This window comes from Temnothorax longispinosus, chromosome 6 (genome assembly GCF_030848805.1).
Source record: "Temnothorax longispinosus isolate EJ_2023e chromosome 6, Tlon_JGU_v1, whole genome shotgun sequence".
In the NCBI taxonomy this organism is placed as follows: Eukaryota; Metazoa; Arthropoda; class Insecta; order Hymenoptera; family Formicidae; genus Temnothorax; species Temnothorax longispinosus.
Genome location: NC_092363.1, coordinates 15,281,240 through 15,294,625, shown reverse-complemented (window position 1 = coordinate 15,294,625; position 13,386 = coordinate 15,281,240). Strand labels below are relative to the sequence as shown.

At 37.9% G+C, this 13,386-nt stretch overlaps 3 protein-coding genes across 4 annotated transcripts in view; 2 read left to right on the top strand and 1 right to left on the bottom strand.

Moving 5' to 3' along the window:
- The first annotated feature begins 8,612 nt into the window (after positions 1–8,612).
- On the top strand, positions 8,613–10,187 carry LOC139814463 (coiled-coil domain-containing protein 130 homolog). The gene is made up of 5 exons (XM_071780726.1): positions 8,613–8,771; positions 8,943–9,258; positions 9,334–9,594; positions 9,701–9,833; positions 9,912–10,187. The coding sequence occupies exons 2-5, from the start codon at positions 8,947–8,949 to the stop codon at positions 10,121–10,123; spliced, it is 918 nt and encodes a 305-aa protein (XP_071636827.1). The 5' UTR covers positions 8,613–8,771; positions 8,943–8,946; the 3' UTR covers positions 10,124–10,187.
- Positions 10,188–10,370: 183 nt separating this feature from the next.
- Lamtor4 (Late endosomal/lysosomal adaptor, MAPK and MTOR activator 4) lies at positions 10,371–11,285 on the bottom strand. 2 transcript variants are annotated; one of them, XM_071780727.1, is made up of 3 exons: positions 11,116–11,285; positions 10,844–10,918; positions 10,371–10,772 (listed from the first exon to the last, which is right to left on the bottom strand). In XM_071780727.1, exons 1-3 carry the CDS (start codon positions 11,149–11,151, stop codon positions 10,530–10,532), a joined length of 354 nt encoding a protein of 117 aa, XP_071636828.1. In that variant the 5' UTR covers positions 11,152–11,285; the 3' UTR covers positions 10,371–10,529. The 2 variants fall into 2 exon arrangements, with proteins under 2 accessions (XP_071636828.1, XP_071636829.1); XM_071780728.1 differs by lacking the exon at positions 11,116–11,285 and adding an exon at positions 11,066–11,087.
- A 1,304-nt stretch (positions 11,286–12,589) lies between these two features.
- Positions 12,590–13,386, top strand: part of L (zinc finger protein Lobe) — a 71,598-nt gene continuing 70,801 nt past the window's right edge. Inside the window, exon 1 of the mRNA XM_071780724.1 lies at positions 12,590–12,981. Coding sequence (XP_071636825.1) covers positions 12,942–12,981 — 40 coding nt within the window. The 5' untranslated portion in view covers positions 12,590–12,941. The remainder of the gene's footprint in view (positions 12,982–13,386) is intronic.

Here is a 13,386-nt window from a genome sequence, read left to right as displayed (position 1 = left end):
TTTTCAAATAATTAATACTGCCTGGAAAACTCATTTTAAGACAGATAAGGGTGAGATGCTAGTCGATATTCGATAGTTCTGGTCTTCGTAAAATATTTTTCATGCAGTTCTAAACGTATTTAACAAATTCCTGAAGAGTTCTGAGCATTACTATCGAGCCAGAACTATCGAATATCGACTAGCATCTCACCTTTATTTGTCTTTAAATGCATTTTCCGAGCAGTATTAATTATTTAAAAAATAACACAACGCTGGTAATGCTCAGAACTCTTCAGGAATTTGTTAAATACGTTTAGAACTGCATGAAAAATATTTTACGATGACCAGAACTATCGAATATCGACTAGCATCTCACCCTTATCTGTCTTAAAATGGCGTTTTCCAGGCAGTATTAATTATTTAAAAATAACACAACGCTGGTAGTGGCCAGAACTCTTCGAGAAATTGTTAAATACATTTAGAACTGCATGAAAAATATTTTACGATGACTAGAACTATCGAATATCGACTAGCATCTCACCTTTATCTGCTTTTAAATGCATTTTCCGAGCAGTATTAATTATTTAAAAAATAACACAACGCTGGTAATGCTCAGAACTCTTCCGGAATTTGTTAAATACGTTTAGAACTGCATGAAAAATATTTTACGATGACCAGAACTATCGAATATCGACTAGCATCTCACTCTTATCTGTCTTAAAATGCATTTTCCAGGCAGTATTAATTATTTAAAAAAAACACAACGCTGGTAATGCTCAGAACTCTTCGAGAAATTGTTAAATACGTTTAGAACTGCATGAAAAATATTTTACGATGACCAGAACCATCAAATATCGACTAGCATCTCACCCTTATCTGTCTTAAAATGCGTTTTCCAGGCAGTATTAATTATTTAAAAATAACACAACGCTGGTAGTGGCCAGAACTCTTCGAGAAATTGTTAAATACGTTTAGAACTGCATGAAAAATATTTTACGATGACTAGAACTATCGAATATCGACTAGCATCTCACCTTTATCTGTCTTAAAATGCGTTTTCCAGGCAGTATTAATTATTTAAAAATAACACAACGCTGGTAGTGGCCAGAACTCTTCGAGAAATTGTTAAATACGTTTAGAACTGCATGAAAAATATTTTACGATGACCAGAACTATCGAATATCGACTAGCATCTCACCCTTATCTGTCTTAAAATGCGTTTTCCAGGCAGTATTAATTATTTAAAAAATAACACAACTCTGGTAATGCTCAGAACTCTTCAGAAATTTGTTAAATACGTTTAGAACTGCATGAAAAATATTTTACGATGACCAGAACTATCGAATATCGACTAGCATCTCACTCTTATCTGTCTTAAAATGCATTTTCCAGGCAGTATTAATTATTTAAAAAATAACACAACGCTGGTAATGCTCAGAACTCTTCGAGAAATTGTTAAATACGTTTAGAACTGCATGAAAAATATTTTACGATGACCAGAACCATCAAATATCGACTAGCATCTCACCCTTATCTGTCTTAAAATGCGTTTTCCAGGCAGTATTAATTATTTAAAAATAACACAACGCTGGTAGTGGCCAGAACTCTTCGAGAAATTGTTAAATACGTTTAAAACTGCATGAAAAATATTTTACGATGACCAGAACTATCGAATATCGACTAACATCTCACCTTTATCTGTTTTTAAATGCATTTTCCGAGCAGTATTAATTATTTAAAAAATAACACAACGCTGGTAATGCTCAGAACTCTTCAGGAATTTGTTAAATACGTTTAGAACTGCATGAAAAATATTTTACGATGACCAGAACTATCGAATATCGACTAGCATCTCACCCTTATCTGTCTTAAAATGCGTTTTCCAGGCAGTATTAATTATTTAAAAAATAACACAACGCTGGTAGTGGCCAGAACTCTTCGAGAAATTGTTAAATACGTTTAGAACTGCATGAAAAATATTTTACGATGACCAGAACTATCGAATATCGACTAGCATCTCACCCTTATCTGTCTTAAAATGCATTTTCCAGGCAGTATTAATTATTTAAAAAATAGCACAACGCTGGTAATGCTCAGAACTCTTCGAGAAATTGTTAAATACGTTTAGAACTGCATGAAAAATATTTTACGATGACCAGAACTATCGAATATCGACTAGCATCTCACCCTTATCTGTCTTAAAATGCGTTTTCCAGGCAGTATTAATTATTTAAAAATAACACAACGCTGGTAGTGGCCAGAACTCTTCGAGAATTGTTAAATACGTTTAGAACTGCATGAAAAATATTTTACGATGACCAGAACTATCGAATATCGACTAGCATCTCACCCTTTATCTGTTTTAAATGCATTTTCCGAGCAGTATTAATTATTTAAAAATAACACAACGCTGGTAATGCTCAGAACTCTTCGAGAAATTGTTAAATACGTTTAGAACTGCATGAAAAATATTTTACGATGACCAGAACTATCGAATATCGACTAGCATCTCACCCTTATCTGTCTTAAAATGCGTTTTCCAGGCAGTATTAATTATTTAAAAATAACACAACGCTGGTAGTGGCCAGAACTCTTCGAGAAATTGTTAAATACGTTTAGAACTGCATGAAAAATATTTTACGATGACCAGAACTATCGAATATCGACTAGCATCTCACATTTATCTGTCTTAAAATGCATTTTCCGAGCAGTATTAATTATTTAAAAAATAACACAACGCTGGTAATGCTCAGAACTCTTCAGGAATTTGTTAAATACGTTTAGAACTGCATGAAAAATATTTTACGATGACCAGAACTATCGAATATCGACTAGCATCTCACCTTATCTGTCTTAAAATGCGTTTTCCAGGCAGTATTAATTATTTAAAAAATAACACAACGCTGGTATGCTCAGAACTCTTCAGGAATTTGTTAAATACGTTTAGAACTGCATGAAAAATATTTTACGATGACCAGAACTATCGAATATCGACTAGCATCTCACCCTTATCTGTCTTAAAATGCATTTTCAAGGCAGTATTAATTATTTAAAAAATAACACAACGCTGGTAATGCTCAGAACTCTTCGAGAAATTGTTAAATACGTTTAGAACTGCATGAAAAATATTTTACGATGACCAGAACCATCGAATATCGACTAGCATCTCACCCTTATCTGTCTTAAAATGCATTTTCCAGGCAGTATTAATTATTTAAAAAATAACACAACGCTGGTAATGCTCAGAACTCTTCGAGAAATTGTTAAATACGTTTAGAACTGCATGAAAAATATTTTACGATGACCAGAACCATCAAATATCGACTAGCATCTCACCTTATCTGTCTTAAAATGCGTTTTCCGGCAGTATTAATTATTTAAAAAATAACACAACGCTGGTAATGCTCAGAACTCTTCAGGAATTTGTTAAATACGTTTAGAACTGCATGAAAAATATTTTACGATGACCAGAACTATCGAATATCGACTAGCATCTCACCCTTATCTGTCTTAAAATGCGTTTTCCAGGCAGTATTAATTATTTAAAAAATAACACAACGCTGGTAATGCTCAGAACTCTTCAGGAATTTGTTAAATACGTTTAGAACTGCATGAAAAATATTTTACGATGACCAGAACTATCGAATATCGACTAGCATCTCACCCTTATCTGTCTTAAAATGCATTTTCCGGGCAGTATTAATTATTTAAAAAATAACACAACGCTGGTAATGCTCAGAACTCTTCCGGAATTTGTTAAATACGTTTAGAACTGCATGAAAAATATTTTACGATGACCAGAACTATCGAATAGCGACTAGCATCTCACCCTTATCTGTCTTAAAATGCGTTTTCCAGGCAGTATTAATTATTTAAAAAATAACACAGCGCTGGTAGTGGCCAGAACTCTTCGAGAAATTGTTAAATACGTTTAGAACTGCATGAAAAATATTTTACGATGACCAGAACTATCGAATATCGACTAGCATCTCACCCTTATCTGTCTTAAAATGCATTTTCAAGGCAGTATTAATTATTTAAAAAATAACACAACGCTGGTAATGCTCAGAACTCTTCGAGAAATTGTTAAATACGTTTAGAACTGCATGAAAAATATTTTACGATGACCAGAACCATCAATATCGACTAGCATCTCACCCTTATCTGTCTTAAAATGCGTTTTCCAGGCAGTATTAATTATTTAAAAAATAACACAACGCTGGTAGTGCCCAGAACTCTTTAGGAAATTGTTAAATATATTTAGAACTGCGCGAAAAAATATTTTACGATCAGTAGAACTCTCGAATATCGTCCAGCATCTCACCTTTATTTGTATTAAAATGCGTTTTCCGGGCAGTATTAATTTTTTTGAAAACACAACGTTGATAGTGTCTAGAACTCTTTAAAAAATGCATAAATGTATTCATAATTATACAGAACTATGTTGGAAAAGCCAGAACTCTGAAAAATCGTTCAGCTTGATATATTTGTTACACTATATTCGTTAGTTTTTTACGTTATTTTAATCGATGTTTTTGGTTTTAAACTGCAGAACTCTTTATAGAACTCGTTTTTAACTGCAAATCAAAATCTGATGAGATATAGTAAGGGAACTGCTGTAAGACAAATTAAGACGCAGCGTAAAGTTGTCGTCTTAGTCAACTTTGAATCAATTCTTTTGCTTTAATGGTCGGAATTATTTGTTTAACTCATAGAGAAACTCTAGAACTGTAAACAATTAGTGAGTTTCCACGCCAGCTTCATAGACATGAGATCAGATGGGTTTTGTAATTATAAATTATTTTCTACGGAGTTTAATCGTCAGAACTATTGACAGAATGTGTCTAGACTGGAGAACTCTATGGAATCTTACTCCTCCGTGATCATGTATTCGAAATACGATGAGATGCTGTCAGGTGTTTTTGGAAGTTAGCATCTCATTTCTTAAAAATGCGATTTTAATAGTAAATTCATCAGAACTATTGTTAAAAATTATCAGGAACTGTAGAACTATGCTGGATGCAAGTGAATTTGCAGTTTATTTGTGAGATGCTAACACTTGAGATGCTGTCTTCACACACTTGTTTTTTTTATAGGTTAGACGTTAGAACACAATATAGCACAATAGCACACAGTAGCGCGATCTGGAACATTTTCTTAAACTACAGCGTGTATTATTCCATGATAAAAGCAAAAAATAAGAAACTTTGGAATATCTTTATTTTTTGTTTAAAAGTTTGTAATTTTAAAAAATTAATATTAAGTTGTGAACATAAAATGTAAATAAGTAAATCGCGGCTGTATCAAATATACCCGATATGTTAATCAGTATATTATACCTGAAAAGCATAATATATTGATTATTTATTAAAAATGTAATTTATAATCGGATCTTCTAGCGCAAACGTCTTACACTATATAAAATTCAGAGTATCATAGACGTTTAATATAAAAGAGGTTTTACATTTATTTATTTCAAGAAATTAACATGTACATAAGATATTAACAATAAGACCATTTTTTTTCATGGCTGTAAGTCTCCTATATGGGCTCCATTATTCTGGTGTCCTTTTGGGACTTACGTATTTCCAAATCCGCCACGATTGCAAATGGCGAACGGATGGAACTTAGAAAGTCTTTATCACAAATTAAATAAGATTAATCGCAGTGGTTGTTATATTAATATTAGAGAACTATTTCGTTAATATCTAAGTTCAGGTTTTCTGGTTTGCCCACAGAAACCGCGTAAATCGTTTCTGTCGACAGACCGAGATATATACGGAGGGTCTTTTAGTGTAAGACGTTTGCGCTAGAAGATCCGATTATAAATTACATTTTTAATAAATAATCAATATATTAACCTCTTCTAAGCTAGCAGGACCAAATCGGCAGAATCAAACCGGACCTATCAGAATATTTAGTACCCATTTTGTACTAATTTGTACCACTAATAACAATTTTTTATCCCGTGCCATTTCGGAGAAAATCGTGGCGGTGCTACCTTAGCATTAAGCTAGAAAGACCACAAGAAAAAAAAAGAAAAAAAGAAAATTAAATACAGAAATTTGAAGGACTGAATTTTTACTAATTTGTACCATACAAATAAACTTAATAAATATATTTATCCCTTCTGCTTAAAAAATAACTCACCGGCCGATGCGCAACAGCGGAGTTGTAATTCTGCGTTGATCTGTAACAAAAAAAATATTTTTATATTAAAGCTACGTCCAAGATAATCGACAGTAAATAATTATCAAAATAAATAATTATTGCCCGTTTTTAAAGCGTCATTTTAACAAATATCTGATTTTAAAATGTAAAAAACAATCGCGGCCGCCGGCGCCGCAATAAGCGGCTGGATATTTCCGTGTTAACTAGTTCGCATAATTCATCCGCGAAAAATTGTGCAAATAATAAGTACTGCGACCGTGCGAATAAGAGAGAGACGCGACGTTCGCGATGTAATATCTCGCATACGCCGGAGATCAGACTCGACCCGAAATTACACCGTAGTTAAAAACCACGAAAGTGGCGGAGTCCATCACAGAACTGACAGGACGGCAAAATATAATATATAAGAAAATTAACAACTCTAAGTACTCACCCCACGGTCGCTCCGCCGTCGCCCGATGCCTTCCCAGGCCTCCTCCTCCTCCTCTCCACGATTCGCCAGGTCCTTTTCCGTTGCAGCGTTGGTCCGTTGGTCGGTTGGCATATTCACTCACGACGTTCACGTAAATCGACGATAAGATCGCGTCACTTATGATCGCGCGATATTTTCGACACTTTGCATGACACTCCCGGCATTAATCTCGCGACGCGACGCGTACTTACACGTAGTTACACGGCGACGGAAAAACTACGGCGAAGCTGTACGATCCGCTCGACGCCGCGCCCGTCGGCCCGTGCCGCGATCCGCGATGTCCCGCAGGTAGACGAACGAGGCGAAGAGAATTTCGTAAATCACACGGCCAACTTCTCTCGCCAAAAGCAACCATGGCGTCGCGTCACTCCACTCGCGACGTTCACGAAAATCGACCGATATCGTCGCTTATAATCGCGCGATCTCCGCGATATTTTTCAACACTTCGCACGACACTCCCGGCATTAATCTCGCGACGCGGCGCGTACTTATACGTAGTTACACGGCAACGGAAAAATTACGACTGATATGATGTGAATAATGTAGCGCGGGTCGTGGCTTCTCGTCAACACTAATGGTAGGGACGAAATGGGGGCTACAGGTGACTAGGCACGGTGCGCGCTCGGTATGCGTGACGTCAGCACGCCTCGATACCGGCTCCTCTACCCCCACTACTCGTGTTTACCGCGGCGCGCACGACCGTGCTTTAACGTAGCCGCCCGCCGCTCTCACATCACAATCAGACCGCATCGCGAAATAACCTAGGTAGCAATTAATGTCTAAAAGACATCATAAAGACATCTTTAAGATTTCTGGCATCTTAAAGACATCTTTATGATGTCTTTTAGACATTAATGCTACCTGGGAAGGGCCCGGACACACACTTTTTCGTAACATTTAACAGTAAAGTATCGACCACGCGCGTTGCTTGAATCGGGAACGTACGGCCATACGTTTCCGAATCAAACAACGCGCGTGGTCGAAACTTTACTGTTACTGTTACGAAAAAGTGTGTGTCCGGGGCTTAATACACGAATGAATCGCCGCCCGCCGAGTCACGGCGCGGCGGTTTAGATTACGAAAAACTGATGTATCGAATTTTAATACATGTGCTTCGCGAAATTTATATAGATATACCGAGGTACATACGTCGCATTCGATAATATATTCGATAGTATAATATTGGCCGCGTTCAAGAAACACAACTGTTGAGTGAGCGTTCGTTATGATTGGTTCTTACACTTAGATCCGGAGTAGAACCAAAGGTAAGAACCAATCACATTAAAGAATCACTGACCGCTCACTCAACAGTTGTGTTTCCTTGAATGCGGCCATTGATTACATTCTTTCGGACGATCAATCTCGCTTTTACCGACAATGACTCCGCGTCTCGCGTTGTGTCGCGCGACTTCGAAATTCGGAACAAAGTTGATTGGACATCGTTTTCGGAACACGGTTAAAGAATTTCATTAACGATACGAATAGACGCTAAATCGAGTGACGCCGCGACGTGTTTAATTAACAATCGCAGTGTCTATTAACGTCGTATATTTACCTTCGTATTTGATCGTGCCTCGATATCTGGCAATCGCGGCTACAGCCATGAAAAAAAAGGTCTTATTATTGTTAATATCTTATGTACGTGTTAATTTCTTGAAATAAATAAATGTAAAACCTCTTTTCTATTAAACGTCTATCTGAATTTTATATAGTGTAAGATGTTTGCGTTAGAAGATATCCGATTATATAAATTACATTTTTAATAAATAATCAATATATTATGCTTTTCAGGTATAATATACTGATTAACATATCGGGTATATTTGATACAGCTGCGATTTACTTATTTACATTTTATGTTCACAACTTAATATTAATTTTTCAAAATTACAAATTTTTAAACGAAAAATAAAGATATTCCATAGTTTCTTATTTTTTGCTTTTATCATGGAATAATACACGCTGTAGTTTAAAGAAATGTTCCAGATCGCGCTACTGTGTGCTATTGTGCTATATTTTGTGTACTTCTAACCTATAAAAAAAACGTAACGTCAGAGAGTGTCAGGCGAGTCTAAACAGTTCGCCAGAGAGATCATCTCAAGAAAAACTTACTTTACTTTTTCCTTTCAAGTTTTGAAAAAGAATTAAGGTACAATGATAGCTTTATTGTAATAATAATTGTTACAGTGCACAAATAGATACGTTCAAACTACAGTGAAAACAAATTTGACATTTGTCATAATATATCCGTAATTATTTATAATCAACGTTAGCTAAATGTTCCTGTTCCTAATCGATCTTATGTATAAATAAATTACAGCACAATGGGAGAACGAAAGGGAACGAATTTGTACTATCCACCGGATTATGATCCCCGTGCAGGTGGTCTCAACAAGTTCCTGGGCACTCACGCACTGCGTGAACGAGCCCGCAAGCTCCACATGGGCATCTTGATCATACGATTCGAGATGCCCTACAATATATGGTGCGACGGATGCGGGAATCACATCGGCATGGGTGTGAGATATAACGCGGAGAAGAAGAAGATCGGGATGTACTATAGCACCCCACTCTATCAATTTCGCATGAAGTGTCATCTCTGTGACAATCACTTTGAAATAAAAACTGATCCTGCTGTAAGTTATGATTGAAAAAGCATATAAATGGCTGTGTTTGCAATATTTGTTAATTATTTCCTGTTTTCCTTGTAGAATCTGGATTATGTCATAGTGAGTGGTGCGAGACGTCAAGAAAATCGATGGGATCCTACACAGAATGAACAAGTAGTACCAGAAACGAAGGAAGTGTCATGTCGATTATATGACGATGCGATGTACAAGTTAGAGCATGGTGTGGAAGATAAGAAAGTAGCGAAATCTCGAGATTCAGCGCTGGAAGGTGCAATAGCCTTGAACGAGAATATCTGGAAAGACGATTACAGCTCAAACTGTGCAGTGAGAGCGTTATTTCGGGTATGGCGATCATTTTAATAATTTATTTGTCTTTGCGAAATATATTTAATTCTGTTAATAATAAATTTGAATTTTTACTGACTGGCTCATGCATTTCATATTGCAGGGAAGGAAAAATGAGCTCAAGAAGAAACAAGCTGGAGATCATGCATTACTAAAAAAGACTGGACTCGATATTGACTTGGTGAACGAACATGAGGATGACATCAAACTGGCCAAATTACTCACTCACAAGAAAGGTGTTTATTCAGCATTTAAGCGAATTAAAAAGCACATTTCTTATTATACTTATACTTTCACGAATGCTTTCTTTTCAGATGCAAAGAAAAAAGGAAGCACGGAATTGAAACGGCTAATTTCGATTGTGCGGTTTAAAAATAGAAAAAAAATATCCTCTTCGAATGACCGACTGAAACTACAAAGCCAGGAATCGCCAAAAGTACAGGAAGTAGCTACCACCTCCAAAGCCAGTAACTCGAGCATGTCTCTGGTCAATTATGACAGTTCCAGTACCGATAGTGATACTTAACACTTTATATGTCTATTTCGAGAAACGATATAATATATTTGTAAATAAAATACTATGAAAATAATTCTTCGATTTGCACATGATGCACTAATATTAGGAGCGAGATGTAGCACGATTACAAAAATATTTTAATAAAAAATATATTTCGAGATTAATCATAGCTATAATTCTCAGGTTACATATTGGAAGACCATTTTACTAGAAAGATCAAAAGAAGCTATCATATAAAGGAGGCTTTTCCTAAAACTACATTGCACTAACTTTATTCTTAGAATACATTATTCTTATAGATACATAACAGTGAATAGAGATCTCTCACAGTGATCGAAGTAATTGAACTTGTGTCAGATATCAAAGTTTACAAAGAATAAATTTATTGTTATATGAATATTACGTTTATTCGTATTTAAACATCGACGGTAGGCTGCTGCTCGACTATTGCCGTAGTCGGAGATGGCAGCTTCCTCTTCACCACGTAAATCTTCTTATTGGAGAGACATACGACGTAGCAATGATCCTTATATTTGATCGATATCTTTTCAAAGGGATCGTGCGAGGGAAACGCTTTGGAATCAACTTTACTCGTCAGCGTGACCAAACTAGTGATAATATTTGCCACTCTCTCATCATTTTCCAAATCTCCTCCAGACTGCAATACAAACACAAAAGATTCTATCTGCTGTTACAAAGAAAAGAGCATCGTCAGAAGCTGCTTCTTACCGTTAATACAGCACCGTCCTCGGTTAATACCAAGTATCCGGTTTGATCAGGTATGCGCTCCAAAGCCAGCATTTTCTGTAAACGAGAGATGACTTATTTTATTCGTTATATTACCTACGGTAACCGACATAAAATTAAAGAGGAAATAAACAGAAGAAACAAATGTAAAATAAGAATACGTATTTCTGAACCGTATATGACATATGTGGAGCTTATCCTAACCTATCCTAACGAAGGTAGACAATGGAAAACGAGAGAACTAGCAAGCTTACGTGTGATGACAGCGTCAATGAGCGATGAAATGTCATGCATACGAGAGATTAAGATAAACACGCGTCTTGGCACTGACGAGTGACGAGATAATATATTCAAGACGTCAAGGTAGCAAAAATTCGCTCGAAAAATTCGCAGGGTTATAATAGTTACTAGTTTAGTTAGTATATCGCCAGAGAGAAGTGCTGGTATCGCCGTGCACTAACGCCCTCTCTGGGAGCCTCGATACATCGAGAATCGATAAATTTCAAATGGCGGTCAGTCACTTCGGCCGGGAGACGGGACGTGACGTGTTCGGTTCGGAGTCGTTTCGCGATGGACGGAATGGACGTCCGTTTCCGACGCGATCGTTTGTTTGCGCGAGATCTTGTCGCGAGTGTCCCGCGAGGTGTCGGATGTTCGCCACAATGCATTCAACGTCGTGCACGATCGCCGCTGGACCGCGGCGTCGCGATATCGGTTGACTCTTTGGGCGCCCGGAGTGAACCGCCGAAATCCTGTCCGCGTACTTGCACGGCGAAGCAACGGATTCTGGCACTTGGAGATCCTTAGACCTGAAAGTTCCTCGATCCTGGAGCTCTAGACGCGCATCCAGTGCAGTTGAACGGGAAATCTGATGCCTCTCGATATGGTATGTTCATCATTTTGATAGCAAAGATGCGAGAGTTTTATCAGGTGCACTCCGTGCGATCGTAGCGTCGCTGGACGTTACAATGGCCGTCAATATGGCGCGTATGGATTTTTCAAATGATTTACGGTAGCGATCAGCAGCGATCGCTGCATTTTTCATGTTAGTTACGACCGCAAGTTCTCCATACCGATTAGAATATGTATTTTAGAATGTGTCGTCAGTGACGGATTTTTTGGTTCTATATAAATACGAGACGATTTGGGAATTGTTATACGTTACATTTGGAGAATTGAATAGTAAAACGCGCTCGTCGAGGAGTGATTAGAAGAATTTCACGTGTCCTTGTCCCATTCGCTCCGTCGATGCGTTATCATATCCCGTTACCTTTCCAGTCACGATAAAGTAGAAATCTATGCTTCGTATGGCGCGTACGAAGCGTAACTTAGCGCGTAGCGACGATAACTTTCGAGTCTCGTATTATTCATATTCCATTTTTATATTTTGTACAAGATTATATAAGATACGAAATTGTGTTTTATATAATTATTAACGAGTTAACGAGAGAGACCACGCGTAGAGTATATTCATGCAGGTTTTTGGAGCAGTCTCCTTACAGTAAGTCATATAAACAATGTACGCGTCTACGAGCGCTATCCGTGGAAAAGTCGCACAGAAAGATCGCGATCGTATGTTTACTTTGTTCCATTGTCGAAAATATCGAATTAAAAAGCGTCGCGCAGGGTCGTGCAGGGCCGCGCAGGGCGGCCGCGCGGATCGCACGCTTGCGCAACGCTCGGGCCAGTGGTTCTCCGCGGGCGCGACACGACCACGTCATTCGTCGCGCGTCTTCCGAGCGCGGCTGTCCGCCGGTCCGCACGCGAGGCGCGCCCGTTCGTACGCCCTTCGTGGGCCGCAGACCACGTGGTTAACACGCGCCGTTTCGATTCCCGATCGCGCGGCGCGCGCGAACCTTCGAAACCCGACCGCGTGCACCCCCTTCGAGTTTCGCGTTCGCGACTACGTCGTTCCTCGCGGGAGTCGCGGGTAAAATCGTCGACGGGCGAGGGAAGTAGATAGTAAACCTGGCGAAATTCGAATTCTCGACGAGCGCGAGTGACATGCCGGCGAGGAGCGGCTATTGATCCCCCGTGTCCCCCCCCGTCCACGTTCGCAAGTGCGTGCCAGTGCGGTGATATGTCCAGGAGGAAGCAGGCGAAGCCTCGATCTCTCAAACGTAAGTCCACTATTATCGTCATTATATTTGTTTAGTACAAATATTCGATATTATTGGTCACTCCGTCAATATTATTGATCACAATATACATAGGTATATCATTGATAATACATAGAAAGCGATAGGAAGTATTAATGGCCGAACATGCGATGTAAACAGATTACTGCACGTAACAGCTATTACTAGTTTTATCTATCGTTGCCAGAAAAAAACATTCTAATAACAAATTTAACATATTTAGAACGTGATCAATGTAAATTTCACGCAGTTTTGAAATATACGGCATTAATTATTTTTATCTTTAGAAAATAAGTACTTGCGCGTTTATAAATCTTGACCGTAAAACTTACAAATCAAAATGAATTAAAATACGTCGTGTGCGTACGGTAATGCTTTGAAATAACG